Here is a 26686-nt window from a genome sequence, read left to right as displayed (position 1 = left end):
TTTTTTTTGTCCGTCGGTAAAAACGCGAGGTAAGACCAAGAGGGCGACGTTGCCAGCGGCCGCATGAGGAAAAGGGGCCGTGCCCCGTTCGCTCTCTTTGCAGGCAGGCCGATGCCAGGAGCGGGGAGCCCCCGGCCGCCCTGCGGCCCGGGCGATGGTCCCCCGGGCCCCGGCGTGCTCCCCTGGGGCAGCTGGGGAACGGCCGGCTTTTGCCGCCTGTGCAGCAGGCGCGAGGGCCCCAACAAGATGGGCACCGGGAGGTGAAAGCAAGGTTTCCCCCGTGCGGATGCGGGGTGGGTTTAGCGCCGGGGAGCTGGCTTGTAACCAGCCCTCGCTCGCTCCGCCGCCCTCAGGGAAGGTCTGGGGGACGTGCGCAGCGGGGCCTGCGGAGGGCTGACGGTGATGTCCGGTCGTTGAGGCTCCCATGTTCATTAGCAGGTCCCGCTGGCCGAGCCCAGATGCCCGCGGGAGTCGCGGCCCGAGTGCCGGCGGCGCCGCTTTCCTTCGCTCCGGTGCATCCGTCCTGCGCCCTCCCCGCAGCCGGCCCGCACCTCCGCCGTCCCTGCCGCGGGACCGGGCTGCCGCCGCGAGGAGCTCGCGGCCGTCGGGAAGCGGCCGCCGGCACCGCTCGCCCCGGCGATGCCGTTTTGGCCGCGGGGAGGCCGGCAGCCGGGCGCTGCCGCTCCGGGGCCTCAGCCCGCTGCGCGGCGGGGCCGGCCGAGCCGGAGCCGCTTGGCCACCCGCCCGCCCGCGGCGCCCCGTCCAGGTCGGGCCGGCTGCGCCGGGGGGCTGGCAGGCCGCCTGCCCGCCGCGCGGGGCCGAGCCGCGGAGCGGCCGCTCCCCTCCGCGCGTGCCTCGGCAGGGCCCCGGCGCGGCGTGGTGGGGCATGCCGGGGCCCCGCGGGGCCCGGGGCGCTGGGAGGGGCGCTGGCAGCGGCGGCTCCCGGGAACCGGCCCCGGCTGCAGAGGGAGGGGGCACGGCAAGTGGGGGACCCTGGCTTGCCCCGGGTTGGGGGGCACCTTGCCAGGGTGTCTGGATCCGGCGGCGCCCTCAGTGGGCTCCCGGTCTTTGCACCGCGGCGGGGGGCGGAGGGGCTGCCGGGGGCAGGGGTGCCGCGCCACCGGAGGGGCTTGGGCTGGTCGACGGGATCTCTCCTCCCAGCCTGAGCCCGGAGACCGCCGGCCGCGCCGCCTGAGTGGCAGATGGTGGCTGCCTGGGGACCCGGCCGTCCTGGTGATTATTCACCCGTCACCATGGCGATAGAAAGGTCAGCGAAAAGATCCCTCGTGATTCCCCAGGTCGGCAGGATTAGGAGCAGCGCCGAAAGGCTGAGGGGGAGGGATGGGACCCTCCCTGGCACGCCAGCTGGGCCGTTCCTGTCGGGTGCCGTCCCCAGTGACGCGGCTGGCTGAGGACCGATGAACTCTGTGCACTGATGAGAAACCCGCGGGGTGGTGCTGTTTCAGGGCTGGGCCCCTGAGGCTGCTGAAAGCAGGTGGCCCGCTGTCGGTGCTGGGTGAACCCGGCTGACCTGCTTTCTCCCCCTCTCTCCAGGCTGTTCCTCTAAGTCATTCAAGCTGTACTCGCCAAAGGAGCCCCCGAACGGCAACGCCTTTCCCCCCTTCCACCCGGGCACCATGCTGGATCGAGATGTGGGGTGAGCCGGGGCCCAGGGGTGGTGTGTGAGGTTCGGATGTCTTTCAGGCCTGGACAGGGGGAATGCTCCATCAGCCTTCCCAGCAGCCTACTGGGAGTGCAGTGCATTGAATTCAGCTAGCGCAAGGGCAGAGATGGGATTGGAGGGGGGCACAGCTGGGACCAGGCAGAGCGAGGATGACATCTGGGATCAAGGGAGCTAGGTCTCCTAGCTCTGCAGGGACAAGCCCTTTGCCAGGCCAAACAGCTGGGATAATACAGGATGGGGAGCACAGCTCCTGCAAAAACACCCCCTTCTCCAACCTCCGTCCTGCCTGGCGTCAGCCCTAGCTGCAGAGTGGCAGGATGTGTCCGGAGGGATGCGGTCCGGGCCCCCGGGACGGTGGAGCAGCGCAGCTCAGCCAGTGCCAGAGCAGAGCCCAGCTTCAGGGGTGCAGGTCACCCATGGGGCTGTGGGACGTCAGCAGTCGGGGTGCAGCCCTGGGGTCTCGTCTCCGGTAAGCCCCGAGCTTACTGCTAGAGGCGGGGGACGGGGTAGCTGCGGGGAGCAGGGGTGGAGATGCCCGCCAGCATCTCCCAGCACTAACCTGGGTGCGTTGCTTCTCCCTGCAGACCTACTCCCATGTACCCACCTACGTACCTGGAGCCTGGAATCGGGTAAGTGCAGGCGTGCGGGGGACGCTGAGCAGGTTGGCGCGTGGGTGCTTGGTGGGAAGGGAGCCGGGAGTGCGCGCTCACGGCTGCTCTGCTGGGGCTGGCCGAGCGCGAGGGTGCAGAGCAGCGGCCACCTGCGTGTGTGCAGGCCCCGGCTGGCCTTGGCCGGGTTCGGTGCAAGCAGAGGCCCTGCTCGGGCAAGGGACCTGCGAAAGGACGCCTTGGCAGCGCAGGCTCGCTGCTGGGCTGCAAGAGGTTGCGTGGGGTTGCTTGTGCTCTGCCCAAAGGGGCTGTTCTTCCTCATTGCTGTGTCCCCCCGCTGCGGGCTTGGGACTTTTCCCCACCCCTTGGCTTCCTTCCTGCTCTGACCGCTTGTGCTCTGCTCTCTCGGCAGGAGGCACACACCGTATGGGAACCAGACTGACTACAGGATATTTGAGCTCAACAAACGGCTGCAGAACTGGACAGAGGTGAGGAGCTGGGGGACAACAGGGCCTGGGGAGGGCCCTGGGACCCACTGGGGAGCAGGAAGGGAGGGGTGGTGAGAGGAAGAGGGAGAAGGTCCCACATGTATGTGCTGGGGATGCTGCCTGCTTTCACAGGCTATTATGGCTCCAGGAAAAATCCCCTTCACAGCACGGTCCTGCCCTGCTATGCAGGAGCCCGAGTGCCTTGTCCCTTGCTTGGCTGTGGGACAGGGCTTGCCAACCCCTTCTCTGAGTGCCCAGCCAGGAGTGCAGACCTCAGAGGGCTGAGCACTTGGCAGCTGTGCCTGTCAGGTTGAGGGCTGTCTCCTTGTCTCCCCATAACCTGTCATTTCTCTGCTGTCCCCAGGAATGTGACAATCTGTGGTGGGACGCCTTCACCACGGAGTTCTTTGAGGATGACGCCATGTTAACAATCACTTTCTGCTTGGAGGATGGACCAAAGAGATATAGTGAGTACCAGCAGCCCCTGGGCTCACACAGCATGGCTGGGGGGCTTGTGCAGCCTGCAGCTGCTGCAGGGGTCCCCAGGGCTCGGGTTTGAGCCCTCCTTCCTTCCTGAGAGCCTCATCTCTCTGGCAGGAGGCACAGTGATTGCATTGCACAGAGAGGCAATGAGGGGCAGGGTAAAAAGGATCAGCATCCCCAGGGTAACAGCATGCCCAAGAGCTGCCTCCAGCTGGAGGGGACTGCGGGACCCTCTCTATGTACAGCCCCAAGGTACAAGAAAGCATGTCTGGGCCAGCGAGGTTTTGTTGACGTTGTCTTCTTCCTTCTCCTACCTACAGCAATCGGCCGGACTCTGATTCCCCGTTACTTCCGCAGCATCTTTGAAGGGGGGGCCACAGAGCTCTACTACGTGCTCAAGCACCCCAAGGAGTCGTTCCACAACAACTTTGTCTCGCTGGACTGCGACCAGTGCACCATGGTGACCCAGCATGGCAAGCCCATGTTCACCCAGGTACCTGCAGCGCCAACTGCTTCTCCCCAAGGCCATGCTGCCCCTAGTGCCTTGGTCTGGCTTGCTCTCATGGTGGCTTTGGTCCTGTGAAGTGAGTGGCACTGATTTTCATGGCCGTGAGCTAGGCAGATGGGGCTGTGCCCAAGCGAGCACTGCGTTGTAATTACACCTGCCCCAGGCTGCCTGCAGTGCCCTGCTTTTTTGCACAGATTCCCTGGCCGTCGTAGGCTCATGGGTTTGGCTTCCGCTGAGCCTAATGCGGGGCGTGGGCAAACCAAGAGGAGGGTATCTTTGTGTGCTGGAGCGATGGGTTCCCAGGAGATTTGGGCTGGGGGAAGGGGATGGCAGCATGACCTGATACTGTGTGCTGTCCAGGTGTGCGTGGAGGGTCGGCTCTACTTGGAGTTCATGTTTGATGACATGATGAGGATAAAGACGTGGCATTTCAGCATCCGCCAGCATCGAGAGCTCATCCCCCGCAGCATTCTTGCCATGCATGTGAGTACTGCTCCGAGAGGCCCCTGGGGCATGAGTGACACGGAGCTACTGAGCTCATCTCCCTAAGGAGATCACAGGCTGGGGTGCAGGAGGACAGTCCCTGGCCTGGATGCAGCTGAGCCCTCTGTGCCTCTTGCTCCTAGGCACAGGACCCCCAGATGCTGGACCAGTTATCCAAGAATATCACCCGCTGTGGGCTCTCAAACTCCACACTCAACTACCTCCGAGTAAGTGTGTGGCAGGGGAGAGGGGGAGACTCAGCTCTGAACCTCAGATTGCAATGGGTTGTCTTGTGCTCTCATCTTCTGCCTGATGCCTGGCTGCCCTGGGGTGTTGGGGGCGTGTGTATCTGCAGCCACAGGCAGGGCAGGCTGTGCAAGGGGCGCCTGGAAGAGGGGCAGGCGATGCAGAGTGCAGTGGGGAGGCAAGACACCTCTGGGCTCGTGAGGCTGAAGCAAGGAGACAGAGCAGTCAGCAGGGACTCCGTCAGTGTGGTCACAGTCTGCCAGGGTCTGCAGGCTCCAGCTGTGGCTGGGGTCCGTGCAACGCAGATGGCTGCACGGCAGAGGGACTCTTGCTGGACCTGGAGTGTTGCGATCTAACCCCGAGTCTCTGGCTGCTCCCCACAGCTCTGTGTAATCCTAGAACCAATGCAGGAGCTCATGTCACGGCACAAGACTTACAGCCTCAGTCCCCGGGACTGCCTCAAGACTTGCCTGTTCCAGAAGTGGCAGCGGATGGTCGCCCCCCCTGGTGAGTCTCCCGCTGCCCACCGTGCTCCTCGGCATCCTGCTGGGTGGCAGGGCAGACGTGCTCAGGCCATGCCCTCCGTACAGGCTTCTTCCAGCCCCAAAGCCTGTCCCAGGCCTTGTCTTGTGTGCCCGGGGGTGGCATGTTGGGCACACGACTTCCTTGTCTGCTGCCCTGCCTTCCCTGCTAGGGCAGAGCGGGACTGCAGGCAGCCAGCACTCCTGGTCCTGTTCCCTGCTCTGGCGCTCAGGGATTGTGAATTGCTTTTCCTAGCAAAGCAGGGGCGGAAATCTTCCTTGCTCCTGGATGAACAAGGGTAGCAGGAGAGGAGGGGACACTAGAGCTGCGGAGAAGAGAGGGAAGGGAGGCTGTCGTGAAGCAGGGGGTATGGCGCTTGTGGAAGGGGGTTGTGCAGAGAAAAGGCTCGTTCCTAGGAGAGGCGTGGGGCACCATCTCCTTCTCATTGGGGATGACCGTGTCTCCCCACTTTGCCAGCGGAGCCAGCGCGGCAGCAGCCCAGCAAGCGCCGGAAAAGGAAGATGTCAGGGGGCAGCACCATGAGCTCCGGTGGGGGAAACACCAACAACAGCAACAGCAAGAAGAAGAGCCCGGCCAGCACCTTTGCCCTGTCCAGTCAGGTACCTGTAAGCATCCCGTTTCCATTCTCTCTTCCTTCCCTGGGGTGGAGGGGAGGGCTCCTTGCCCCAGGCAGTGGCTAAGGGGAGACCCCCCAGGAGCGGCTGGAGGGGGATGTCCCCGCCGAGCCCCCCAGCTCTCTCCTAGTGATGGGGAGAAGGGGAGGGGACCCCAATCTGCCTCTTCTGCCGGGAGGAGGCCAAGGTGAGGGTGTGTGGCCCCACGCAGTGCCCGAGCTTTGGGGCCTGCGATGGGGAGCACCGGCGCGGGGATAAGGAGGCTGCTCCATGGCCGGGGAAGGGGCTGCGGCATTTGCGGGGGCTGGCGGCCAGGGTTCCCCCCACCTCGATTATGTTTCGGGACCGTCTCCCCTTTCAGGATGTGATGGTGGTAGGCGAGCCCACGCTGATGGGGGGGGAGTTTGGGGACGAGGACGAGCGACTCATCACCCGGCTGGAGAACACGCAGTTTGACGCCGCCAACGGCATCGACGACGAGGACAGCTTCAACAACTCGCCGGCGCTGGGGGCCAACAGCCCCTGGAACAGCAAACCGCCCTCCAGCCAGGAGAGCAAGTCAGAGAACCCCACGTCGCAGGCGTCGCAGTAACGGCCCGGCGGCCGCCCCGTGGACTCAGTCCAAACCGATCTACCTGTACATTTGCAAAGGAGAGTGACTGGGAAGCGGCGAGGTACCGGGGGCGGATCGGCGCCGCGCGGCCGGCTGGATGCACGGCCCGGGGCGCGTGCGACGCGGGCAGCCCCCAGCCCTCTCCCCCCGCCTCCTCCCTGCTCCCCCCACGCCTGCCTTCCCATCAGACCCCGTCCCCGGGGCAGGGGTGGGTTTCCGGGGCCGTAGCTTCATTATATCCCCTTCTCCCTCTTCCTCCCCGCTTCTTCCCTGGAGAGTTTCTCAATCCCTCCCTGGTGCGCCCGGCCCCTGCCTGCTGAAAGGGGGGAATTAGGAGGGGGGGGAGTCTGTAGCAGCTGGCGTGACTAGGAAGCTGGCCGTGTGCAGGCGTCCAGCGTTGGGGTCCAGCGCAGCGTAGAGACCCTCCTCTTCCTCCCCAGGTCCTACCCCTGGAGTTTGCTGTGCAGCCACCTGGAGTGTGGTTGTGCATCTCCAGTCTGGCCTGGGGCTGCGGGGCTGGCGAAGGGAAGCCTTCCCCGCGCTGCCGGCTCCGAGACGGAGCTTCCTCCGGCCGGCTGCCCCCCTGCGCCGGATCTGCTGTGCTGGGGGTGGTGTTGAGGGTGGGTCCCCATCGCGTTTCCCTGCTCTCCTGCCCCCTTGCTCCTTTTCCCCTTGCTCCCCTGGGGCGAGAGCACAGCAGGGCCGAGCGGAGACTGTGTATATAGAAACCGCGTGCAGGGACGGAGAGCCCGGCCGCGGCGGCCCCGGGGTCAGCACGCCTGTGAGCTGGACGGGGCACGGACGGCCCGAGGCCGCGGTTCAGCTGGGGTGGCCGGTGCCCTCGCTCTGTGCCGGGGCTCCGTGCGTTTCCGCTCGCTCTGCGTGTGTCCGCCCAGGGCCCCTTTGCAACCCCAGGCTCCCGGTACCTCCTACTTTTGTCTTTTTTAAAAAAATAATATTATTAAAATTGTAAGTTTAAAAAAAAAAAATGGGAAAAGACCCCCCCCCCCAACACACACCCTGCCAATTCCTCCCTCCCTGAGCGCTCTCACCCTGTCCTGACTTTTGTACAGGCTTCTTCTCTTGGGAGTCTCGTTTTATATCCAGTTCGGAGAGCTTCAAACCAAGGAGAGACTTTGCAGACTTCCTTTCTAATCCCTCCAGGGGGTGGGGGGCAGCCCCCCGCCCCCCTCCTCAATGTAAATCTTGTGTGCTGTTGTCCCCGCTCCCTGCCCCTCGGGTTCGTGTACCTCGTGCTTGTACATTTCTGCGCTGTAGACAGTGTGTACGATACCGTTCTTTCAATGTGTTATCACTAGAGCAGGTGCCTCCATTGATGTTAGGGGAAACAACGAGAATAATAATAAGTTTGGGGTTTTTTTTTTTTTGGTTTAAAAAGAAGAAAAAAAAATCCTTCCACGGAGAAGACGGGAGGTGCTGGGGGAGGTGCTCACCAGCTCAGCCCAGCCCGCTCCGCGGGGCGCTGGGTGGAGGGGGCTGGGGGCTCCAGGCTCCCCTCGTCCCTCCCCTGGCCCAGGCATGGCCCCGGGGGGGTTGCAGCGTGCGCTGCCGCCGCGCGTGGCTGGGGCGTCCTGGGGCTGGCGCGTATGCGTGTGTGCAAGAGGCGCGTGTGTGTGTACGTGTGTGCGTGTGCGGAGGAGCCCTGCGGTTTGGGGCAGAGGGGGTGTGCGTGCCCTGCTCTCTCCGCCAGCCCCCCCGCCCCCAAACTCCCCGCTGGGGCCGTGAGGCCGAGGGGAACCAGCAGCGAGTGTCCCACGCGTGCCGTGGCCGTGGCCTTGCTGCCAGGTCTGGGGTCCCCGGGGCCACCAGCAGGCACCTCCGTGCCAGGCTGGGGCCCCACCACCCCCTCCCTGCTGTCCCCCATCCCTGCGCGTGGGCCTGGGGGCCAGCGAGTGTCACGGCGGGGGGGCGCCGTGCAGCCGTGGGGGGCTCCAGGTGCAGCAGGGATGTCTCCTGCGCGCTGAGTATTGCCCGTCCGTGGCCGAGACTGCGGCGGGGGCAGCGAGAGGCCTCCCCGCTTCTTCTGCTGTCCCAGCTTGGCGCCTGCGGTCAGGCTGGGGGGCGGCACCTCAGCCCCTTTGCTCAGCCCCGGCCTGATCTCAAGCTGGCAGCCCCTGGAGAGACCCCCCCCGCCATCGGCTCCCGGCTCCTGCGCAGCCCCGCGTGGTGGGGAGGGGGGTCTCCGCTTTGCAGTTAAGGTACGATTATCACCGCCGCGTTGCTCAGGCTGCCGTGCAGTGGTGACGTGCCCCTCGCCAGCCCCTCGCTGCCCCCCCAGGGCACACTGTAATGCCTTTTTCTTTCTTTCTTTCTTTCTTTCTTTTTTTTTTTTCCTCCATAGTTTGTGCCATTTATGAGTCATGTATGGTACCAATAAAACGACTTTTCGGTTTGAGGCTGTCCCGAGCCCTTATTTCTGAGCCCTGGCTCCGCTCTGGACCCAGCCCCGCGTCCCCTGCTCCGCAGGCAGCCCCCGTCCCGCTGCCTGGCGCGCAGCTGGTGCGGGGCAGCAGCGCAGGCGGCAGCCGGGCAGCAAGGCCCGGGGGCTCGCGGTGGCGCTGCCGGGGCTCGCGGCCGGCCGTGCACCCCGCAAGCGGCCCCCGCGGGCCTCCGTGGCTGCAGGGCACGGTGGAAAGAAGAGCCACCCCTTCGGAGGCCCCTCGGGAGCGCTCGCTGCCAGCCGGGCTGCAGGGACCGGCCGCGCTGCCGCGAGGTCGGGATCTGGGCTGGTAAATGAGGGCTGGGGGGACGCTCCTTGCCCTGCACAACCGCAGCCTCCCTGCAGCGGGTGCAGGGTGGGGGGACTGGGTGCTGCCCGTGCTGGCAGCGTGCACGGTGGGTGCAGGGGCCGCGGTGCTGGCAGAGGGGTCCCTTGCGCGCCGGGGTGCCCCAGCGCAGGGCTCTCTGCGCTCTCCAGGCGATGCTGGCTCACCTCAGGGCTGCTGGTTCCCTGCCAGGCCCCTTCTGGCTTCCTGCCGTGCAGTGAAAAGCAGAAATCCCAGCACGGACCAGGAATTGGGGCTGCTGGGAAACCGCCCTGTCCCGCAGCCAGAACAAACAAGCAGCGCGGGGCCTGCCCAGACGCCAGGGTGATGGGCACGTCCCCGCCGAGAGCGGCGGGGGCTGGCAGCACAGTCCCGCTGGGAGGACAGGCGGCAGCGGCGGTGTGGCGTGCGAGGGCCCGGGAGACGGCCCCGTTGCACGGCCCCTTTGGGGTGCAGCCTTGCACCTGTGGTGACGGTGATCCTTCCCCGAGGGGCTGCGCGGGGAGGCATGGCGCCCGCCTCCGCAGGGGCAGCTCCATCTCCCTCCTGGAGCCAGGGAACCTTGTGCCAGCACGGAGAGCAAGATGTCCCCCCCCCCCCGCCTCCCCTGGCCTGGGGCAAAGAGAGGAGCTGACCCTAGAGGTGTTGGGGGGGGCAGCAGGGCTCAGCCCCCACCCGTGGGGATGGAGCGTGCCTAATCCCCCGGACCAGGAGGCTCTGCTCCCCGGGGCGGGGGGCGACCCCTCTCCCATCGCCTCCCTGGCAGCGCTACATCCCGGCACTGCTCCCGTATCCGAGCCCCAGCACCCCAGGAACGCCGCCTGCCCGCAGGCTCCTGTGCGCGGGAAGGTGTCCCGCAGGCGCCGTTACCAGCGGGCAGCCTGCTCTCCGGGCTGTTGGCCTTGCTTTGGTTTGCAGTCCTGCACCGGCCGCCCCCTCGTCACGGGTCCTCCGGGGGGATGTGCCTGCCGAAATGCCAGCATTGCCTCTCCTCGAAAGGTGGCACAGTGAGGCTGGGCAGGGATCAGGCTGTGCTTTGGCCCTGTGCTCCCCAAGCTGTCGAAACCCTCACTTCTCACGTGCACCGAGCTTTAGCAGCCTCAGCAAGATGCCTTCGGGTTAAGCACATCAATGTGCTGCAGGGATGGGCTGGGAGCACCCGCCCCGGGCAGGGTGCTGGGGGGAACCACGTGAGAGGGTGCTGCTCAGAAAAGGCAGGACTGGTGGGAAATGCAGCCACCGCCAGGCAGAGCGGCTGGTTGCACCCTATTAAATCTCCGCCCTGCGAAGGATCCCAGGGATGCACACCTGGCCGGAGCCTCCTTGCAGCTGCATGGCAAGGGGAGGTCGATTTGGGGGGGGGGGGGGTGCAGCACTAAGCACACCTTGTCCTGTGCAGGGTCCCTCGCACCAGCTCTGCACAGCCGCAAAGGGACGTCCTGCCCCTCCTTGAGCCCCCGGGGAGCTGGCAAAGGGCCCGGCCACTTATGTCAGCTCCTGTCCCGGAAACGAAGGGCTCGGGGAGGGCACTGGCTTGCCGGGGTCTCCCCGTGGACTGGCCCAACAGGCTGCACCAGGAGGTGTCCTTGAGATATTCCCAGGTGCTGGGTGCCCACAGCTGGGAAGGGGCTGAGCTCGACACACTTCTGCGCCCTTGGGGAAAGAGGCCCGAAAAGACCGTCCTGAAGACCTGCAAACTGCCTTCCTGCTCCCGCTCGGCCAGCAAAGAGCGGCAAAGCCGGGGCCGGCCGCGCCGCCAGCTGGGCCCCGGGCCCCGCAGGGGCTGTGCCGTGCTGGGGAGGCTGCGGCGCTGGGCTGGTCCACGCCGTGGCTCAGCCCGCTGCCACCGCTGCCAGGCTGGGGTGACGGGGCGGAGGGGTCCCGGCAAGCACGGCAGGCGCCCCGTCCCCGGGAAGGGGCTGTGTCCCAGGGACGCAGCGAGGCGTGTGCTGTGGAGGTTTCTCCGTGCCGGGGACTAGGGGCTGGGGGAAGGAGGTGGAAAGCTCCCCGAACCTCCCTCTCCAAATCAGTGCCAGGTGATGTGCTTGCGAGACCCCCCCCTCCCCCCGCCCTGTCCTGACATTTCTGCCTGTTTTCTCCCCAGAGGGGAACAAAGCTGCGGGGAGCAGAGCTGCCGTCCCCGGGGTGGGAGCTCAATGCTGCCGCAGCCGCGGAGGCAGCAGCAAGCCCACAGCCCCGGGGTCCCCCCGCGCTCCCGGCCCCCAGGTCTCCGCGGGGCTCCCTGCGGGGACCCAGCCCTGGGGTCCTGCTTGCCAACACGGGGCAGCCTGCACTGGGGCTGCCGTGCCCTCCCCTGCCCCGTGTCCATGCTGGGCTGGAGGGTCCCGCAGGGCACCCCAGTGTGCAGCGACAGCCAAGCCAGGAGGAAAACAGCCTGGGCAGGGCTGCCTTCCTCCCAGGGCCACCTTCTCCCAAGGTCGCTGCGGGCAGTGACGCCTGCTTGGGCCGGGAAAAGTTAAGCAGTAACTCGGGAGCTGGCTGCTGGTGCGTGCTGGGTGCCGGGGGGCCGAGGAGCCTGGCGGTGCAGAGGACGTAAGGGTACGGCTCGGGCCGGGCTCCCCGCTGGTGCCGGCCCGCAGGCCAGAGGCAGGCGATGGGGCCGGCCGGCCGCCCCACGGGCCCCACCTGCCCCGGCGCGGGGGCCGCGAGGCGTGGGGCGCAGGGCCGGGCCCGCAGCGCTGCGGGCTGCCGCGGCCGGCGCGGGGGGCAGCCAGGAGGCACCAGGTGGGCACGGATCTGCGGAGCAGGGGCAGGGGTCTCTCTGTGGGTGGCATGGGGCAGGAGCAGGGGCTCTCCCGGGGCGGGACCAGAGTGTGGGGCGGGCTAGGGCGGCCGCCCGTCCCGTCCCGTCCCGGGCAGACCCCGCTGCCCCGGGGGGCCGGGGCGGAAGGGGCGGCCCGAGCCTGCCCAGCCGTCCCGGGGCCGCCCCCCGCCGTCTCCGTGCGAGCGGAGCGCAGCGGAGCGGAGCGGAGCCGGGGGGCTCCCGCCGCCGCCGCCCGGACGCGAGCCCCGTCCCACCCCGTCCCGCCCCGCGCCCACCCGGTGCGTCCGCGGCTCTCCCGGGAAAGCCCCCGGCGTCCGGGACCCCCCTCCCCTGCCGTGCCACCCGCTGCGGTCCCTGCCCATCCCCTTCCCTACTTTGGTCTTTTGCTCCCAGCGCTGCGGCAGGACCGCGGCGTCCAGGCTCTGCCACCCGCCTGCCACCGCGACGGCTTCCCAGAGCGGGGAGGGGACCCAGGCGTCCTGGGGCCGCGTCCCCCAGCCCGGGCTGACCAGGTGAGCCCGGCAGGAGGGCTGCGGAGGGGGCAGCGGGCTCAGTGGCGGCCCGCCGGGGTCACCCTGTGCCGGGCTCCGGGCTTGCATCGCTCCCTGGGTGCCCCTAGCTTGGGGTTTCAGGATAGAGGACAGGGGAGAAAGGACGACGAGGGGTGGCAGGAGGCAAACCTGAGGGTGGATCTGCCGGTTTTGGGGACTTTGGAGCTGGGCAGGGTGCTGGCGAAGGCACTTTGTACCCCTGGAGGAAAAGGCCTGCTGGTCCCTGAGGCTGCTCTCAGGGCTGAGGGGATGCTTCCTGGCTTTGGAGGATTAGGGGTGAAAAATGTCTGTCTTGCCAAAACGCCCCGTTTTGGAAGTTTTCTAAATGCAAAGCTTGGTTCCGGGACTGGAACTGGTTCACTGCGGCCGAGCCTGTGCTGGAGCCCAGGGCCAAATCCCAAAGGGATGTGGCTCCTACTTGGGAACAGCCAGTCTCGGGTGACCACAAATCACCTGGCTGCAGGGAGTGCTGAGATGGGGACTGCTTGTCCTGATTTGAGACAGGAGGAAAACCAAGAAGAGATACAAAAGCATTGCAGGGTTGGTGGGGGAAGAGAGTGTTTCTCCCCCGTGTCGCAGGGGAGCTTGCTTGGGGGGGTTCGTGGTGACCTCGAGCTGGGTGCGGAGACACAGCTCCAGGGGTGGCCGGGTGCCAGGCGGTGGCAAGGAGCAGGGTGGGGCCATCCCAGCATCGCTGCCTTCGCAAGCAAATGTTTTTTTCCCTAATCGCAGACGAAACTTAAACAAACCATAAAGCCCAGGGGCTGGCGCCGTGTGGCTGCGCCCTGTGACAGGCGTGGGCACGCGGAGGTGCTGGAGGACAGGGTAAGCGCTTCGTCCCTGCTCTGTCCCCCTACCTGCTCCTCCAGGCCCTCACGGGGCATCTCCTGCTTTGTCCCCCTCTCTGCTGCTCCCAGCCCCGTGCTCCCGGGGCTCTGCATCCCTCTCCAGTGCTTTAGGGTGGCTCTTTGCTTCCGGGCAGGAGTGACAGGTGGCTGATTTTTTTTCTCTGCATTTCCTGCTTGGAAGTAGGGCGGGCCGGGGTGGCCCTGCACCCTCCTGCTGCCGCCGGCCCTTCTCTCTGCTGCAGGAGCCCCGCCGGACACGCAGGGATGGAGCTGGGCAATGTGCCGCAGCCGGTGTACGGCCCGGGGCCGGAGCCACCGGGGAGCAGCACGCCGGGCCTCGTGGGCATGGTGCATGGCTTCCTGCGGCTGGTGCAGCCCAACGCCTTGCCCGCAGGTGGGTGCGTGGCCTCGCGGGGGTCCCGGGTGAGCCAGCTCCCTCTTTCCTAGCAACTGTCCACCTGGCATGTAAATGCCCTGCTCAGGCTCCTTGCTCCCAGGTTGCCTTCCCTGCTCCTCCCCATATTCCCAGGGTTGGGGTCCCAGTCCTGGCAGCAACCCTCCGTAAGCTGCCCCCCTTGCAGTGGGGGGCCAGGACGCCTGGGTGCTCCTCCTGCCCCTCTGCCTGGTGAGCCCTTTGGGGCAGACAGGGTTTGGGGGGTCATGTCCTCGCTTGGTGCTTGGATGTCCCTTTTGGGTCCCATAGCTCAAGAGCTGCCCCGGGTTCAGGAAGGGCCCAGAGTGGGGAAGGAGCAGGGTCCCTGGGGCTGCTGGCCCGGGCCTCCTTGCAGCTGTGGGGCAGGTCCCAGCTGGGGGCCCAGGGTGGGCCTGGTGGCAGCACCCACCTTGCAGAGACCTGCCCCTTCCTCCTTCCAGGCATGCCAGCCCTAACGAAATGTGCAGGGCAAACCCCACACGCCCTGGGTCCGAGTCTGGGTTTTTGCCCGATTTGCAAACCCACTGCATTTGCATGGGACAAAACAAGCTTGGGCGGGAGTGAGCTCGGGGCCGCCGACAGCAGCGTGTCCCGGGGCCAGCGCCCGCAGCACAGCGCCTCAGCAATCCCCCCGCGCAGGTCGCACGCGCCCTGCTCGCCAGCGCTCGCACTTCCTCCTCGCCTCCGGAGCGGATGCGTCACTCCAGGCTGGTACGGGGCGGCCACGCTCTGCCCTGAGGCCGCTGTGGGTCTGCACAGGTGATGCCAGGACCCTGTGGCTGGTCGATCCCTCCGGAGCGAGCGCTGTCCTGCACTCTGCCTGATCCAGCTTTGGGCACCCGGGCTTCTGCCTTCATTGGGCTCAACTCCTGTTTGCTGGCAGCTTGCAAGCAAACATGCAGCTTGCAAACAACCCGATGGCTCTGGGGCCTTGTCTGCGGCACGCGAGTGCCGCGGTGTGATCCTGCAGCCCCTGCCAGCACAGCTGTGTGCTCTTGCCCGCGCTGAGGTTGCGGGTCAGGGAGAGGTCCAGGGAGGATGGAGGCGGTGCAAAGCAGGATCAGAGCAGAGACTTTGCCCTGAGCCACGCAAATGTGCTGGTCCCCAGCGCATCCTGGCAGCCCTGGCAGGGTGTCCACGTGCGGCTGATTCCCCGTCCATGGGGTTGGAGGTGGGCTGCAGGAGGGCTCAGGCCCTTCCAGGGAAACGGAGGAGGACGGAGGTGACTGTCGGAGCATCCTCCCCTGAGCGGCCAGATCCTGCTAGGGGGTGAGGACCCTGCTGCTCCCGCAGGCTGGCTGGAGAGTCCCCTGCACCGCTAATGGCCCTGTCTGCTCCTTGTCCCCAGAGCTGATCGTGGAGTTGGGGCAATCCCAGGGTGAGAAGTTCAGCAAGGAGCAGGTCCAGGAGGTAAGCGGCCACAAGCGGCGGGTGCTGCTCCGAGGCTGAGCTCCAGGCGCTGGGCAGGAGCAAAGGGAGATGCGCAAACCTCCCAGGGCACCCCATCAAACACATCCTGCCCTGTAGGGTCCCCCCAGATGGGGGGACCCTTCAAGCTGGGGGGACCTTCGTGGTGGAGGGTGTCAGTGGCGCGCTCTCACTCTTTTTCTCTCTCCCAGCTGCTGCGCTATGAGTTGGGTTTCCTGATCTGCGCGGCCATCGGGCTCCTCTTCATCATCCTCGTGCCCCTGGTGGGATGCTGCTTCTGCTGCTGCCGCTCCTGCGGGAACTGCGGGGGCCACATGTACCAGAAGCAGGGCCGGCGGACCGGCTGCCGCCGCCGAGCTCTCTACGCCTCTGTCCTGCTGCTCTCGGGCCTCCTGCTGTGAGTGCGGGGGGTGGCAGCGGGCGCAAAGCCCCTCGGCGCAGCGCGGGGCCGCGTCCTCGCCCCGCGGGAGCCGGCGGCGCCGGGGGCAGCAGGAGCGGGGCCGGCTGCAGGAGGCGGTTTCTTCCCGAGCCCAGGACTCCGACCCTGCGGAGCGGCCCGGAGCGGGAGGCACTGGCTGGGAGGCTCCGGATGGGATCGGAGGGCGGGTGGAAATGCCGGCGCTCGGCCCGGGCCGGCGAGGGCGGCCGTGCCAGGAAGCTGCCATTGTTTGCAGGAGCAGATCCCGGCACGGCAGGACAAAGGAGAGGAAGCCGGAGCGGTGGGGAGCTGGTCCCGCGGGGCCGAGCCTCGGCACGGCGCATACCCTTCCTGGCAGCAGCGCTGCAGGGAGATGCAAGCAGGGCGCTGCCGGGGCGCCGGGGGCTCCCAGGCCGGCCGCGGGCTCCCCTGTGCCTCGGTTTCCCTGTCGCTGAGGCAGGAAGGGCAGGGGGTGGTGGCTGCTGCGTGCCAGGTCTGGGATTTTCCTCCCAGCAAGGCCCTGCCGTGTCCCTCTTCTCCAGTCCCTTGGCAGCGTGCAAGGCGCTCGCTGGGAAGCTCTGCATGGGGCTCAGCTGTGTGCGGGGGACCCTGCACCCCCGGGTCGGTTTGGGCAGATTTGGAGGGTCCCGGGGGCACCGAGACGGTGCTCTCCGCACACCGACCCTGCCGCCTTTCCCTTGCAGGGCCGGCAACATCTACGCCTTCATCAGCAACACCCGCCTCTCCCGGGCCGTGAGCGGCACCTTCCCCAACGTCAACTCCACCGTGGGCGACCTCCGCACCTACCTGGCCTCCATCCCTGAGGCACGCTGCTCCCCCCTGCCCCGCTGGGAGGGGAGGTGCAGGAGCCTGGAGACCCCCCCATGGGGCCGGAGGTGGGGAAGGCTCCCCAGCCTGCACTGACACCCCGTCTCTGTCCCCGCAGCAAGTCAACTTCATCGTAGTCAGCAGCGAGGTCCCGCTGGGCCACGCCAACGCCAGCCTCCAGAGTGAGTGCGTGCGGGCAGGGGGAGGCCCGAGGCCGGGGCCTCCTCGCGTGCCCACGGCCAGCTGCTCTGGCAGGGCCCGGTGGCGCTCGGGGGGCGGCCGTGGGTGCTGTGACACCGGAGGCGTGCTGCGGGCGGCCGGCGCGCTGCCCCAGGCTCCGGCCCCGTGCCCGGTGGAGGCTGGTGCCCCGGGTGCCCCCCGTACCCCCCGTGCCCAGCGGCGCTACATGCCCCTCCAGGCTGGCTGCTGACCCCATGGGGATGGGACCCTGGTCCCAGGCCCCCATGGGCCTGTTCTCCTGGCGACACCTAAAGGGGATAAGTTTAAGGGCCCTTCCAGGGTCCCGGCCTGCTTTCGGCTGCTCCCCTGCAAGACGCGGGCTGCTCGGTCCAGCCTTGTCCCGCTGCCGGGGGGGGCCTGTGCTGATGCCGCCTCTCCCGTCTCCGCAGGCATCGGGCCCACTCTGGGTGGCGAGATCGTCTCCAGCATCAGGAGGAGTGTGAATAAGGCAGTGGGATCCCTCCAGAGCCTGCTGGAAGGTAGCGGCCCTGTCTCCGCGGGTGCTGGTGGCTGTGCAGCTGGCCTCCCTCCACGGAGACCCTGGAGGCTTATGGGGGGGACGTGGGGGGCCGAGATCTGGGGTGGGTGTGTGCCTGGTGGGCTCCCAGCAGGTCTGGGTGAGGCTCCCAGGGAGGAGTCTGTCTGGCCCTCCCAAGAGATGCTGGGAATTCGGGGTGGCATCCCTCTAGCGCATTTTGGGATGGCTCTCTGAGGGACAGCGGGAGGGGACAAGCCACTGCTGCACTGGCAGGGTGAGACCTGAGTCCTTGCTGCCTCCCTCAGTGATGGAGAAGCTGGCTGCTGCCTTCAGCCGCATCAACAGCACTAGCTCGCGCCTCGAGGAGCTGCAGAGCAACTACAGCCAGAGGTTGGCCAGCCTGCGGGACAGCATCAATCACACCCTGCAGGACTGCGGGCAGCCCTGCAGCAACGTGTCCCTGGACAGCCTCGGGTTCAAGGCCAACTTCAGCGTGGTAAGCAGGGGCCAGGTGCTGGGAGAGGGGCTGGAGCATCACACCACCACCCTATGCCGGCACCAGGGCTGCGTGCAGCCCGGCATCCACCCTGCACCCCCAGTTACCCCAAGATTTTCCCCCCAGATCCCCAGTGTGGACCAGCAGCTGAAGGCTCTGGAAGATGTGTCCAGCTCCAACCTGGTGGCCACTTTGGAGCAGGTGATGGGTCCTCCCTGCCCAGGCACAGGGCTGGGGCCGTGTTGGGTGCTCCTGGGGCTGTGGGGTGCATGCACCTGGGGCAATGCTGCAGTCGGTGGCCGTGCCAACAGGGCATTGCTGTTGCATGGAGGAAAGGACTGGCTGAAGACCAAGTCCTCCTCATTTTGTGCCTGCCCAAGGTGTCCTCTGGTGCAATATAGAGCTGTTTGGACTTGCCTAGGTCTGGCTTCCCTGCACGGCCGATTTGCCTTGGTCGGTATCTACCTGCAGTCCCCACCACGCTAGGGCCCTGGGATGGTGGGAGCTGGGTGCTGCGGGGAGGCTGGCTGTCCTGTGCCACCACGGTCTGCAGAGGGCTGAGGGTATGCTCAGCCCTGGGCTCCGGCAGGGTTGTGAGCTGTACGCTGTCTCCCTCTGGCCGCAGGTTAACCGCACGCTGAACGAGACCTCTGACAAGGTGCAGGAGCAGTCCCAGGATGTGGTGACAAGTAAGCGGGGCTCTGTGGCCAGTGTGCCCAGCTCCCCCTCTCCGGCAGCTCCCTCCTCTCCCTTCCTAGCCCCATCCCTGCTTGGAGACCTCCCCTGCTGCCCCCCTGCTGCTGCAGCCCTGGCTGACCCTGCATGCCATCCTGCTGAAGCCAGACCCCTTCCTGGCCGTGGCCGCCTCTTTCCCCTCCCCTCCTGGGGTCCCCCTGCCCCAGGCAGCGCCAACCCCACCCTGTCCGTCCCTGCAGAGACCCAGGACCAGCTGGGCCACATCAGGCAGGAGATCAGCAACTTGCCCGAGCGCTTCCCGGTGGAGGGCTTGGAGGGCAGCAGCGTGGCCTTTCTGAACACCACCACCTCCACGCTGGAGGAATACAGAGAGCCGGTGACCGCCTTTGAGAGGCTCAGGTAGGTGAGGAGCTGCTGCCCCCTGGCACCCGCTCTGCCCCGCGAGGGCCAGTCGTGCATCCTGAGCTCCCTCGTCCCGAGGGGCTCAGGGTGGTCAGAGCAGAGACCATCTTCCCGGGGGCTGGGGGCTCGGTCTCTGTCCCTACAGCCCTGCAGCAGTGGGATGGCCGTGCCGGGGCTGTGCCTCGCGGCTGTCCCCTGCCCACTATCTGCCAGGGAGTCCCTTGGTCGGTGCTAGTGCGACGCTGGGGTGTTTTTCCTCCCTGCAAAGCCCGCTAGTGAGATGCTGGGCCCAGGTGTGGGTGGCAGGTCCTGCCATCTGACCCGTGCCCCTCCTCTCATCCCAGGTGGAGCCTGTGTGTCCTCCTGTGCTGCATGGTGCTGCTGGTGGTTGTCTGCAACGTGTTTGGGCTGGTGCTGGGGCCTCTGGGCCTCGAGGCAGCTGCGCTGCCCACGGAGCGGAGCTGCCTCTCCAACGCCGGCGGGAACTTCTTCATGGCGTGAGGAGCTGGGCCAGCGGCTCCTTCCCCGATGCTGGGGGTGCACGTGGGAGCCGTGGGGAGGGGGTGCAGGGGCAGGGCTGTCCTGGGGCTGCTCAAGCTCTGAAATGATCAAATTACTGTGGCTTAACAACCTTCCACATGGCAGTTTTGCTATGCAGGTGGTAAACATGAGGGTAAAACATGGAGACACGCAAGTGGAGCCCTTTACACCTGCTGGCAGAGGCTGGCGGTGTGCGCGTGGCTACTGCGGCTCTGCTGGTGGGTGCTCACTTGCAAAGCTCCAGGAAGCCACTGTGGCAGCTGAGCCCCAGGCACAGCCTGGCTGGTCTCCGGGGCCGAAGGCAGAGCAGAGATGTGCTTGTGTGAATGGTGGTGTCACAGCACGGGGGGTGACCTGGGCTGGGTGGGGGCTAGGAGTGTGCTCTCCGTGTCTATCTCACCATAGGCATATGGGGCTGCACCTGGAGGTAGTACCGATGCTCGGGCGCGGAGCTGTGGGCACTGATGGTGTCTCTGTCCCATCAGAGGGGTCGGCTTCAGCTTTCTCTTCTCCTGGCTGCTGATGCTGGTGGTGCTGGTCCCCTTTGTGCTGGGAGGGAACATCTACATGCTCTTCTGCCAGTCCCTGCACGACCAGCAGCTCTTTGAGGTGAGATGATCACCCCTGCCTGGAGCAACGGGCACCTTGGTTGAGGGCTACCAGCAGAGATGAGGCCATGATGGCCACTTTGGGACACCTTCTCCAGCTGTTCTGCCCTGCCGCATATGGATGGAGGTGCTCACGTTGGGCAGGGCACCAAGTCTAGCTTCTCTCTGCCTTCTCTCGCTCTCAGCTCCTGGATACCCCCGGCCTGATCCCTGGCTTCAACTTGTCCCAGGTGCTGGGCGAAGGCAGCACAGTGAACATCTCAGAGCTGTACAGGTGGGTCCCGGCCCTGGGTGTCTCATCTTTGGGAAGCAATTCAGCTGCTCAGGGCTATGAGATGCTTGCCAGGATGGGGGGAGCTCATGCTGCCTGCCCTGGCTGCGGGAAGTCCCTGGGCGCAGGGCAGGAGTGAGGTGCGATGTGCCCATGCGCGTGCAGATGTGCTCCCAGGAAGGGGAGCACACCAGGGGGGTCGGCACTCGCTGGCCCATTTTCAGCCTAGTGCCCCCTTCCTGCAGGCAGTGCCAGGACAACACTGCCCTGTGGCAAACGCTGCACCTCGACCAGAGGATCTCCCTGGACGAGCTCCTGAACATCAGCCAGGTGGGCGCAGGGGGAGGCAGCCGTGCTGGGTCCAGCGCAGCAAAGGGCCAGCGGCAGGGCAGGGGGAGACAGCCGGCCTGGGGATGCCGGGCTGCCCCGAGGGGTCAGCGTGGGGCTGGCACCGGGGGCTGTGCCACGGCCCTCCTCACGGCTCCCCTTGCCCCGACAGTACACGGCAGAGATCTCTGCAGCCTTCGAGAAGGTGAACATCACCCTGAGCCCCATCTCCCTGCTCAACAGCAGCCAGAAGGACGTGCTGCTGGAGGCCAGTCGCCTGGGGCAGCCACCCGACTTCGCCCGCAGCCTGGCACAGGTGGGCACAGCGGGGCGCTGCCACGGGGAGCGACGCTGGGCAGCCCCTTTTTGGGATGAGGGGGTCCTTGGGATCCACTGCCCCCTCCCTTTGGCTGCTGGGGAAGCCTCGCACTTTTCAGGGTGAGCGGCCACTTCCTCCTGCCCCCAGGAGCTCCTGGCTCTTCTCCGCCCCACAGGGATGGAGTACTTGTGGGTAAAGCCCCTCTCCTTGCCCTGTCCCCCAGGCTCATGGCTTTGGCTCTGCCTTTTCCAGCTGGATCAGAGCGTGACCCACGGAAGCCTCCAGGACCTGGCCGCGGAGCTGGAGCTGCTGGCAAAGGAAGCGGTGAGAGATCTGGGCCCCCCCGGGCCCACAGCCACCCTGTCCCCAAAGCTGCTGCTGCAGAGGCCTTGCCCATCTCCTCCGCAGACCTCGCGGCACAGGAGGCCATTCTCCCTGTCCAGAGCAGGCGGGTGCCCGCTGTGGGGGTCCTGCCCCCCACAACCAGCACCCGTTCCCCAGGTCCCCCTCCCTGAGCCCCACGGCAGCGGGTGCTGCCCTGGAGACCCCTGTGACAGGGCAGGGACCCGCGCAGGGGCGCCACGTGGGCACTGCTGAGTGCATCTCCCCCAGGGCACAGGTGCAAAACGGGACCTGGAGGATGAAGCGAGAGAGCTGAGGGAGCTGGACAAGGAGATGAACGCGAGCTTGTCCAGGCTGCTGGTGAGCGACGCTGGCGCCGGGCTGGGGAAGGGCCTGGGGCGCTGGCCCAGGGCTCCTGCAGAGCCCAGACCCTGCTTGCGGGGGCTCGGCTCAGCCGGGGCGTCCGCGTGTCTCACCCCTCTCGCTCCGTCCCCAGCAAAGCCTGAAGGAGAACATCTCCTTTGTGGAGGGCAGGGCCAGCAGGCTGCAGGTGAGCTGTGCGGGGGCCCTGCACCCTCGAGACCCCCCGGTGCAAGTGGTGGGGCCGAACGGGGGGCAAACTGCAGGTGGCTGCTGCTTCGGGACACCCCCAAGCCAGCAACGAAGGGGCCGTTCGCGGGGTGGAGGGAGGGTGCCCGAGGCAGAGGGAGCTGCCCGAGCGTGGGGTGCCTGTCGGGAATGTGGGGTGGGCAGGGGCTCCCTCCACCCCGGGCGCTCGGGCACTGCCAGCGTGTGACTGCTGGTGACACGGCCGGAGACGCTGCACCCCGGGGACTGCCGCGGTGCACAGAGGGGGCCGAGGGGACCCCGTTCCCGCTCCATGCTGCTGAGCGCGTCTTTCACCGCAGAGGCGGACCAACGACACGCTGCAGGACGCTGAGCAGACGCAGGCCTTCCTGGGGAGGGAGACGGCGAGCATCGTCAAGAACGTGAGCTCGCCTCGCCCTGCCGCGGGGCCACAGCCAGGCCCCTGCCCGTGGGCTCCGAGCGACGTCGGGCTGCTCGCCCTGCCCGTTGCCCTCCTCGGGAGGTCCCCTGCACCCCGGGTGCCCCCTCGCCCTGGGGTGCCCCATGCAGGAGGCCTGGAGGGGGAGAAGGAGGGTTTGCAGCCCCATTGCTGCCGGGCTGAGTTGGGATGCTTCCTGCACGGGGAGAAGGGGCACAGTGTGGGCTGGGGGTGCAGCGTGTCCCCTCTCTGCCTGCCCCCCCAGGAGACGCGGGCCTTCCTGCAGCAGCTGCAGGGCTTCTTCGAGACCTACGTTGCCTGGGCCAAGAGCAGCGTGAGTGAGGAGGGGAGGAGGGCTGGGGGGACAGGCTGTGCAGGCTCGGGGGGCACTGACGTGGCCTGTCCCCGCTGTGTCCCCAGCTCACGAGAGAGGTGGCTCGTTGCAAGCCTGTGGCTCGGACCCTGGACAGCGTGGAGGCCATGGCCTGCGACTACATCCTGGACTCTTTGGTGAGGGGGGCACTTGCCCATCTCCTCCGTGCAGGGTGCAGGGGGTGGCACCCAGGTCCCCTTGTCACCCTCGTTGTGCAGGGCGAGGGGTACTGGGCAGGCAGGGCGCAGCGTTGCCTTGGCCCTGACGGCTCTACCTTATGCCCAGAACACCTTCTGGTTCAGCCTGGGCTGGTGCACCTTCCTCCTGCTGCCTGGCCTCATCCTCGCTGTGCGACTCGCCAAGTTTTACCGCCGGATGGACATCGCTGACGTCTACGAGTGAGGAGCTGCCTGCCCTCCGCGACCGTACACTGGGTCTAGGGTCCCCCTGCCAGCCCCTGCAAGCCCTCCTTGGGAGCCACCCCGGGGTGCAAAGGGAGCTCAGGTTGCTCAGGGCCTTCAGCTGGGTGCTGAAGACCTCCAAGCATGGGTCCCCTGCCGGACTCACTCTGGTTTGCAACCACCTTTTGCCCTGGGGAGCCCAAAGCAGATGCAGCTGGATGCTGCACAGATAAGGCAGCCCCGCGTGTGGTTGGCATCACTGCCACGAGGGTGCACTGCTCGCCCGCGTTCCCCATGGCTGCCCGGGCCGGAGGGACCTTTGGGTCCCATTTCTCCCTCCTCCGGGGCCCTCCAACCAGCAAGCCCATCTCCAGCACAGCAGCCGCCCCCGAGGTGTCCCTATGCCTCCCACTGCCATCCCTCTGCTCCGAGATCACAGCCTCCCGTGACACAGGGTTTGCAGCACCTCCGTGCCCAGCGCAGCCCCAGCCAGCCTTCCTCCCCAAGCTTGCCCCGTTCCTCCTCCCTCTGCTCCTCTGCTTTCCCACACGCCTGTCCAGGAGCGCTGTTCCCACCTGGCAGCTGCCTGCAGGCCCAGCGCGCTCGGGGCTGCACGTGGTGCTTCCCGTCGCCTCCCAGGCTGTCCGTGCAGCAGCCTGCCCGAGCCCTCCCCAAGGCACGCACCCCTGGCCCTGGCAACTTTCACTTCCCCCTGCTATTGCCGTCCTGGCAGCTGAGCTGGCTGGAGACACAGACTGAGCGGACGGGGAAATCTGGGGGAACTGAAATCAGGCTGGAGGAGCTGGTGCCATCGAGCAAGCAAATGTACGCAGGGCCTTGCTGGGCTGGCTTGGAGCAGCGTTGCTCTCTGGACAGCCAAGTTCAGAGGGGCTGTAGGACCCTGTGGTCTGTGTCCTGCTGGGGCAGCCGGGGTGGAGGGGGCTGTAGCACCCTGCAGCCCTCGCATGTCCTGTGGGGAGAGCCCTGTCCCACGGGGTAATGCTGGGGTGGGCAGGGGCGGTGGGCTGTCTCAAGAGGCACGTTCTGTCCCACTGATGCTGTCCCCTCTTTTTCCTTTCCCTCAGGAGCGAAGTCTTAGAGATGTAAGTAGCAGTGGTGGGTCCCTGCGTGGGTCAGAGGGGCAGCTCCCACGGTGGGGGGGGGACTGGGTGCAAAGGGAAGGAGGGCGAGGAGAGGCACCGGGGGAGCGCAGGCCATGTGGGTGCCAGTACCAGTTCTGGGGCCCTCCCATCATCTCCCCACAACCCTCAGTTTGGGGGTGCTGCCCAGCACCTTGTTTCCTGCAGGGCTGGGCTGGAGCAATGGGATGGCATTTGACTTCCCCAGCACATCCTGGGCTGTCCCTTGCTCCCCGCTGTGGCAGGGGGGGTGACACAGGTGATCCTATTTTTGCAGGGCACCTGCACTGAACTCGTTCCAAATTCCCCGGGTGGCTGCAAGGAAGTAGCACCCACTGCCTGCAGCGCGGGCACGAAGGAGATTGGGTGGCCCAGGCTGGCTGCATGTGACTGCTCTGTCTGCTGCGCCGTCTCCCCTGGGTGCTGGGGAGCAGGCTGGGACCCCCCCAGCTGAAACCCCCTCCCCATTTCCCGGTAGGTGACAGCGTGCTGTGGCTGGGTGACAGGCTGGTGGCCCGTGCTGGGGCTCCCACAGCATCATGTGGCGTGCGCAAGTGCAATGCCCAGGTGCGTGCACGGCGGGGGTCTGCCCCTTGTGCTGCCCCAGGTGGGTTTTCACACCCCCTGTCACCGCCCTGGGGGGGGAGGAGGAGGAAGCCACTGTCTCCCACCATGTCTTGTCCTAGCCACACAGTGTCATGTGTGCGGATGTGCTGTGCTGGGACAGCAGCCCTCATTGCCAGCTTCCCGCTGGGCCATGCAGGCCCAGGGTGGCACGTGCCACCAGCCAACGGCAACCTGCTTACTCAGGCCCCTTGCTCTACAGGCAATATGACTATTTATTTTTGAACGGAGCCTGACTCTGTCCAATGCTGTGATTTTTTTGGTGTCAAAAAATAAATGATGTGTGTGTGTGTGTGCAGGAGGCATGCAGCGGCTCCTTCTGGACTCATAGGTGAAGGGCACGGGGGTATGGGCGAGGGGAAAGGGGTGCAGAGGGGCTGAGAGGCTCTGGGGCACGAAGGGACATGGTGACAGGTAGGCAGGTTGCAGGGGCAGTTTCCCCACTGCTGCATCTGTGTCTAGGCTTGAGGCTAGCGGCCTCGCATGCCCGTCCCTGCCTGCACCCTTGGTTCAATCTCGAGGCTCTGGACGCAGCGAGAGCGTTTGAAACCTGGGATCTGTGGGGGCTGCTGGGCAGATATTGTTGCTTTTCAGGATCTGGCTGCCCCGTTTGCAAAGAGCCTGCCGGAAAGGCTCTGCATGCCCAGGGACAAGGGGTGCCAGCTCTCTTGGCCCTGGCAGCATTGCAGAGGTGCCCCATCCCTGGGCTTTGTGGGGAGCCCTTGCTCCTCTGCAGCCTGTGCTCGGTGCAGTCTGTGCAGCTGGGGAAGGGCTTCCCCTCTCCAGGCAGCCCTGTGCGGGGCTGCACCTGCGGCTCAGGCTGTCCTGCGGTAGCATCCACTTCTTTTGGAGAGGGGCTGGGATGAGGCTGCTTGAAGCTGGCCCCCAAGAAGGTGCCAGCCATGCCTGGGTGTACACCAGCCTTGAGGAGGTCATCCCCTGGGGAAAGCCCTGCCAAGAGCCTGCTGCCCCCCCACACTGTCCCCAGCACTCAGGCCCTTTCCTGCATGCCTGAGTGGCGTGAGCTGCAAGGTCTTATCGTCCCTCGAGACTGCCCAGGGTGGGGGTCGGACAGCGCAGGTTCAGAGCACCACAGGGTCATTTGCAAAAGCTCAGCTGGACACAGACAGCAAAACCTGTCAGGCGTAGGGCTACATGGCAAGCAGGGACAAGGTGCCAGGCTGGTGCCAGAACCAGCACCTGATTCACAGCACTGGTGAGGGTCTCGGGAGAGCTGTGCACACACAGCAGGCTTAGAGACTTTTCTGACATGCTGCCCTCCTGGACAACGGGCATCAGGGCAGTGGCCATAATGGCATCGCCTGGCTATGGCACCTGGGGCAGCCGCTGGGTGTGATGGGTGATGGTGGCACCAGGCAAGTGACGGTCTGCCCCTGCCCGACCCCACTGCCTGACTGTGAGAGAAGACTTCACCGCTGGACATGCTAGGACCAAGTGCCAGGACCCTCCAGGAACCCTGGATGCTCAGGTATGTGTCACCTGCCAGTTTCCAGTTAGCTCATGGGGTCCCCGCAGCCAGCACCTCCAGCTCTGTGCAGGCCATGGTCGCGTGAGAACTTTGTGGAGAAAAGCTCTCTTGCCGCAAAGGGAGCGCTAACCTGCCTGGCACCGCCAGGGCCTGGCAGAGGGACCCCACGGAGCCTGACTCGCCACACTCAGCATCACTGGGACCCGTTTAAAATGCCCAGAGAGCATAGGTGCTCTTGTGTTGACCCCTTGTGCAGGGTCAGCCCCTGAGAACTGCACGATGGCCACAGATGAGCCAAGGGCGAACGGCTGCTGCATTTGGTCTGGTCCCTATGGCTGGGGTGACTGCAGGCTTTGCTGTTGTGCAGCTCCTTGGCTTAAGCACTGTGGCCATCCCAAAGGCTAGGTCAGGCGCAGGAGGTGTACGTGAGCAGCTTGACTCATTTCCTTCGTTGTGAAGTCCAAGTCTTATCAGACCGAGTGATGAGGCTTAGCTGGCCAGCTTGCCCTCCGCTAAGTACATCTGCTTTACCACTTTTTCCATTTGCCTTCAGATCTTCTAATCTCTGTTTTTTCCTTTGGGAGTTAT

At 66.1% G+C, this 26686-nt stretch overlaps 2 protein-coding genes across 7 annotated transcripts in view; both read left to right on the top strand.

Annotated features, from left to right (window-relative positions):
- The window catches only part of LDB1 (LIM domain binding 1), a 33526-nt gene extending 24840 nt beyond the window's left edge, over positions 1 to 8686 (top strand). For 2 of the 3 annotated variants that reach the window (XM_068949853.1, XM_068949855.1), the window contains exons 2-11: positions 1555 to 1657; positions 2269 to 2313; positions 2705 to 2780; positions 3145 to 3247; positions 3584 to 3756; positions 4132 to 4254; positions 4398 to 4481; positions 4884 to 5007; positions 5500 to 5648; positions 6019 to 8686. In XM_068949853.1, coding sequence (XP_068805954.1) covers positions 1555 to 1657; positions 2269 to 2313; positions 2705 to 2780; positions 3145 to 3247; positions 3584 to 3756; positions 4132 to 4254; positions 4398 to 4481; positions 4884 to 5007; positions 5500 to 5648; positions 6019 to 6249 — 1211 coding nt within the window. In that variant the 3' untranslated portion in view covers positions 6250 to 8686. The remainder of the gene's footprint in view (positions 1 to 1554; positions 1658 to 2268; positions 2314 to 2704; positions 2781 to 3144; positions 3248 to 3583; positions 3757 to 4131; positions 4255 to 4397; positions 4482 to 4883; positions 5008 to 5499; positions 5649 to 6018) is intronic. The other variant, XM_068949854.1, reaches the window with a different exon arrangement.
- A 2825-nt stretch (positions 8687 to 11511) lies between these two features.
- Positions 11512 to 24914, top strand: LOC104138154 (prominin-1-A). 4 transcript variants are annotated; one of them, XM_068949850.1, is made up of 27 exons: positions 11512 to 11615; positions 12235 to 12353; positions 13125 to 13217; positions 13483 to 13634; positions 15022 to 15083; positions 15293 to 15498; positions 16224 to 16344; positions 16466 to 16529; positions 16977 to 17066; positions 17371 to 17561; positions 17688 to 17762; positions 18187 to 18250; positions 18497 to 18656; positions 19004 to 19156; positions 19685 to 19808; positions 19993 to 20081; positions 20324 to 20408; positions 20578 to 20721; positions 20977 to 21048; positions 21337 to 21426; positions 21563 to 21616; positions 21975 to 22055; positions 22338 to 22406; positions 22493 to 22582; positions 22731 to 22843; positions 23932 to 23949; positions 24263 to 24914. In XM_068949850.1, exons 4-27 carry the CDS (start codon positions 13505 to 13507, stop codon positions 24312 to 24314), a joined length of 2397 nt encoding a protein of 798 aa, XP_068805951.1. In that variant the 5' UTR covers positions 11512 to 11615; positions 12235 to 12353; positions 13125 to 13217; positions 13483 to 13504; the 3' UTR covers positions 24315 to 24914. The 4 variants fall into 4 exon arrangements, with proteins under 4 accessions (XP_068805951.1, XP_068805950.1, XP_068805953.1 ...); XM_068949849.1 differs by lacking the exons at positions 11512 to 11615; positions 12235 to 12353 and having other exon boundaries at positions 13126 to 13217; positions 13425 to 13634; XM_068949852.1 differs by lacking the exons at positions 11512 to 11615; positions 12235 to 12353; positions 22338 to 22406 and having other exon boundaries at positions 13126 to 13217; positions 13425 to 13634.
- Positions 24915 to 26686: the final 1772 nt, after the last annotated feature.

This window comes from Struthio camelus, chromosome 7, assembly GCF_040807025.1.
Source record: "Struthio camelus isolate bStrCam1 chromosome 7, bStrCam1.hap1, whole genome shotgun sequence".
In the NCBI taxonomy this organism is placed as follows: Eukaryota; Metazoa; Chordata; class Aves; order Struthioniformes; family Struthionidae; genus Struthio; species Struthio camelus.
This window is presented reverse-complemented; position numbering and strand designations above follow the sequence as displayed.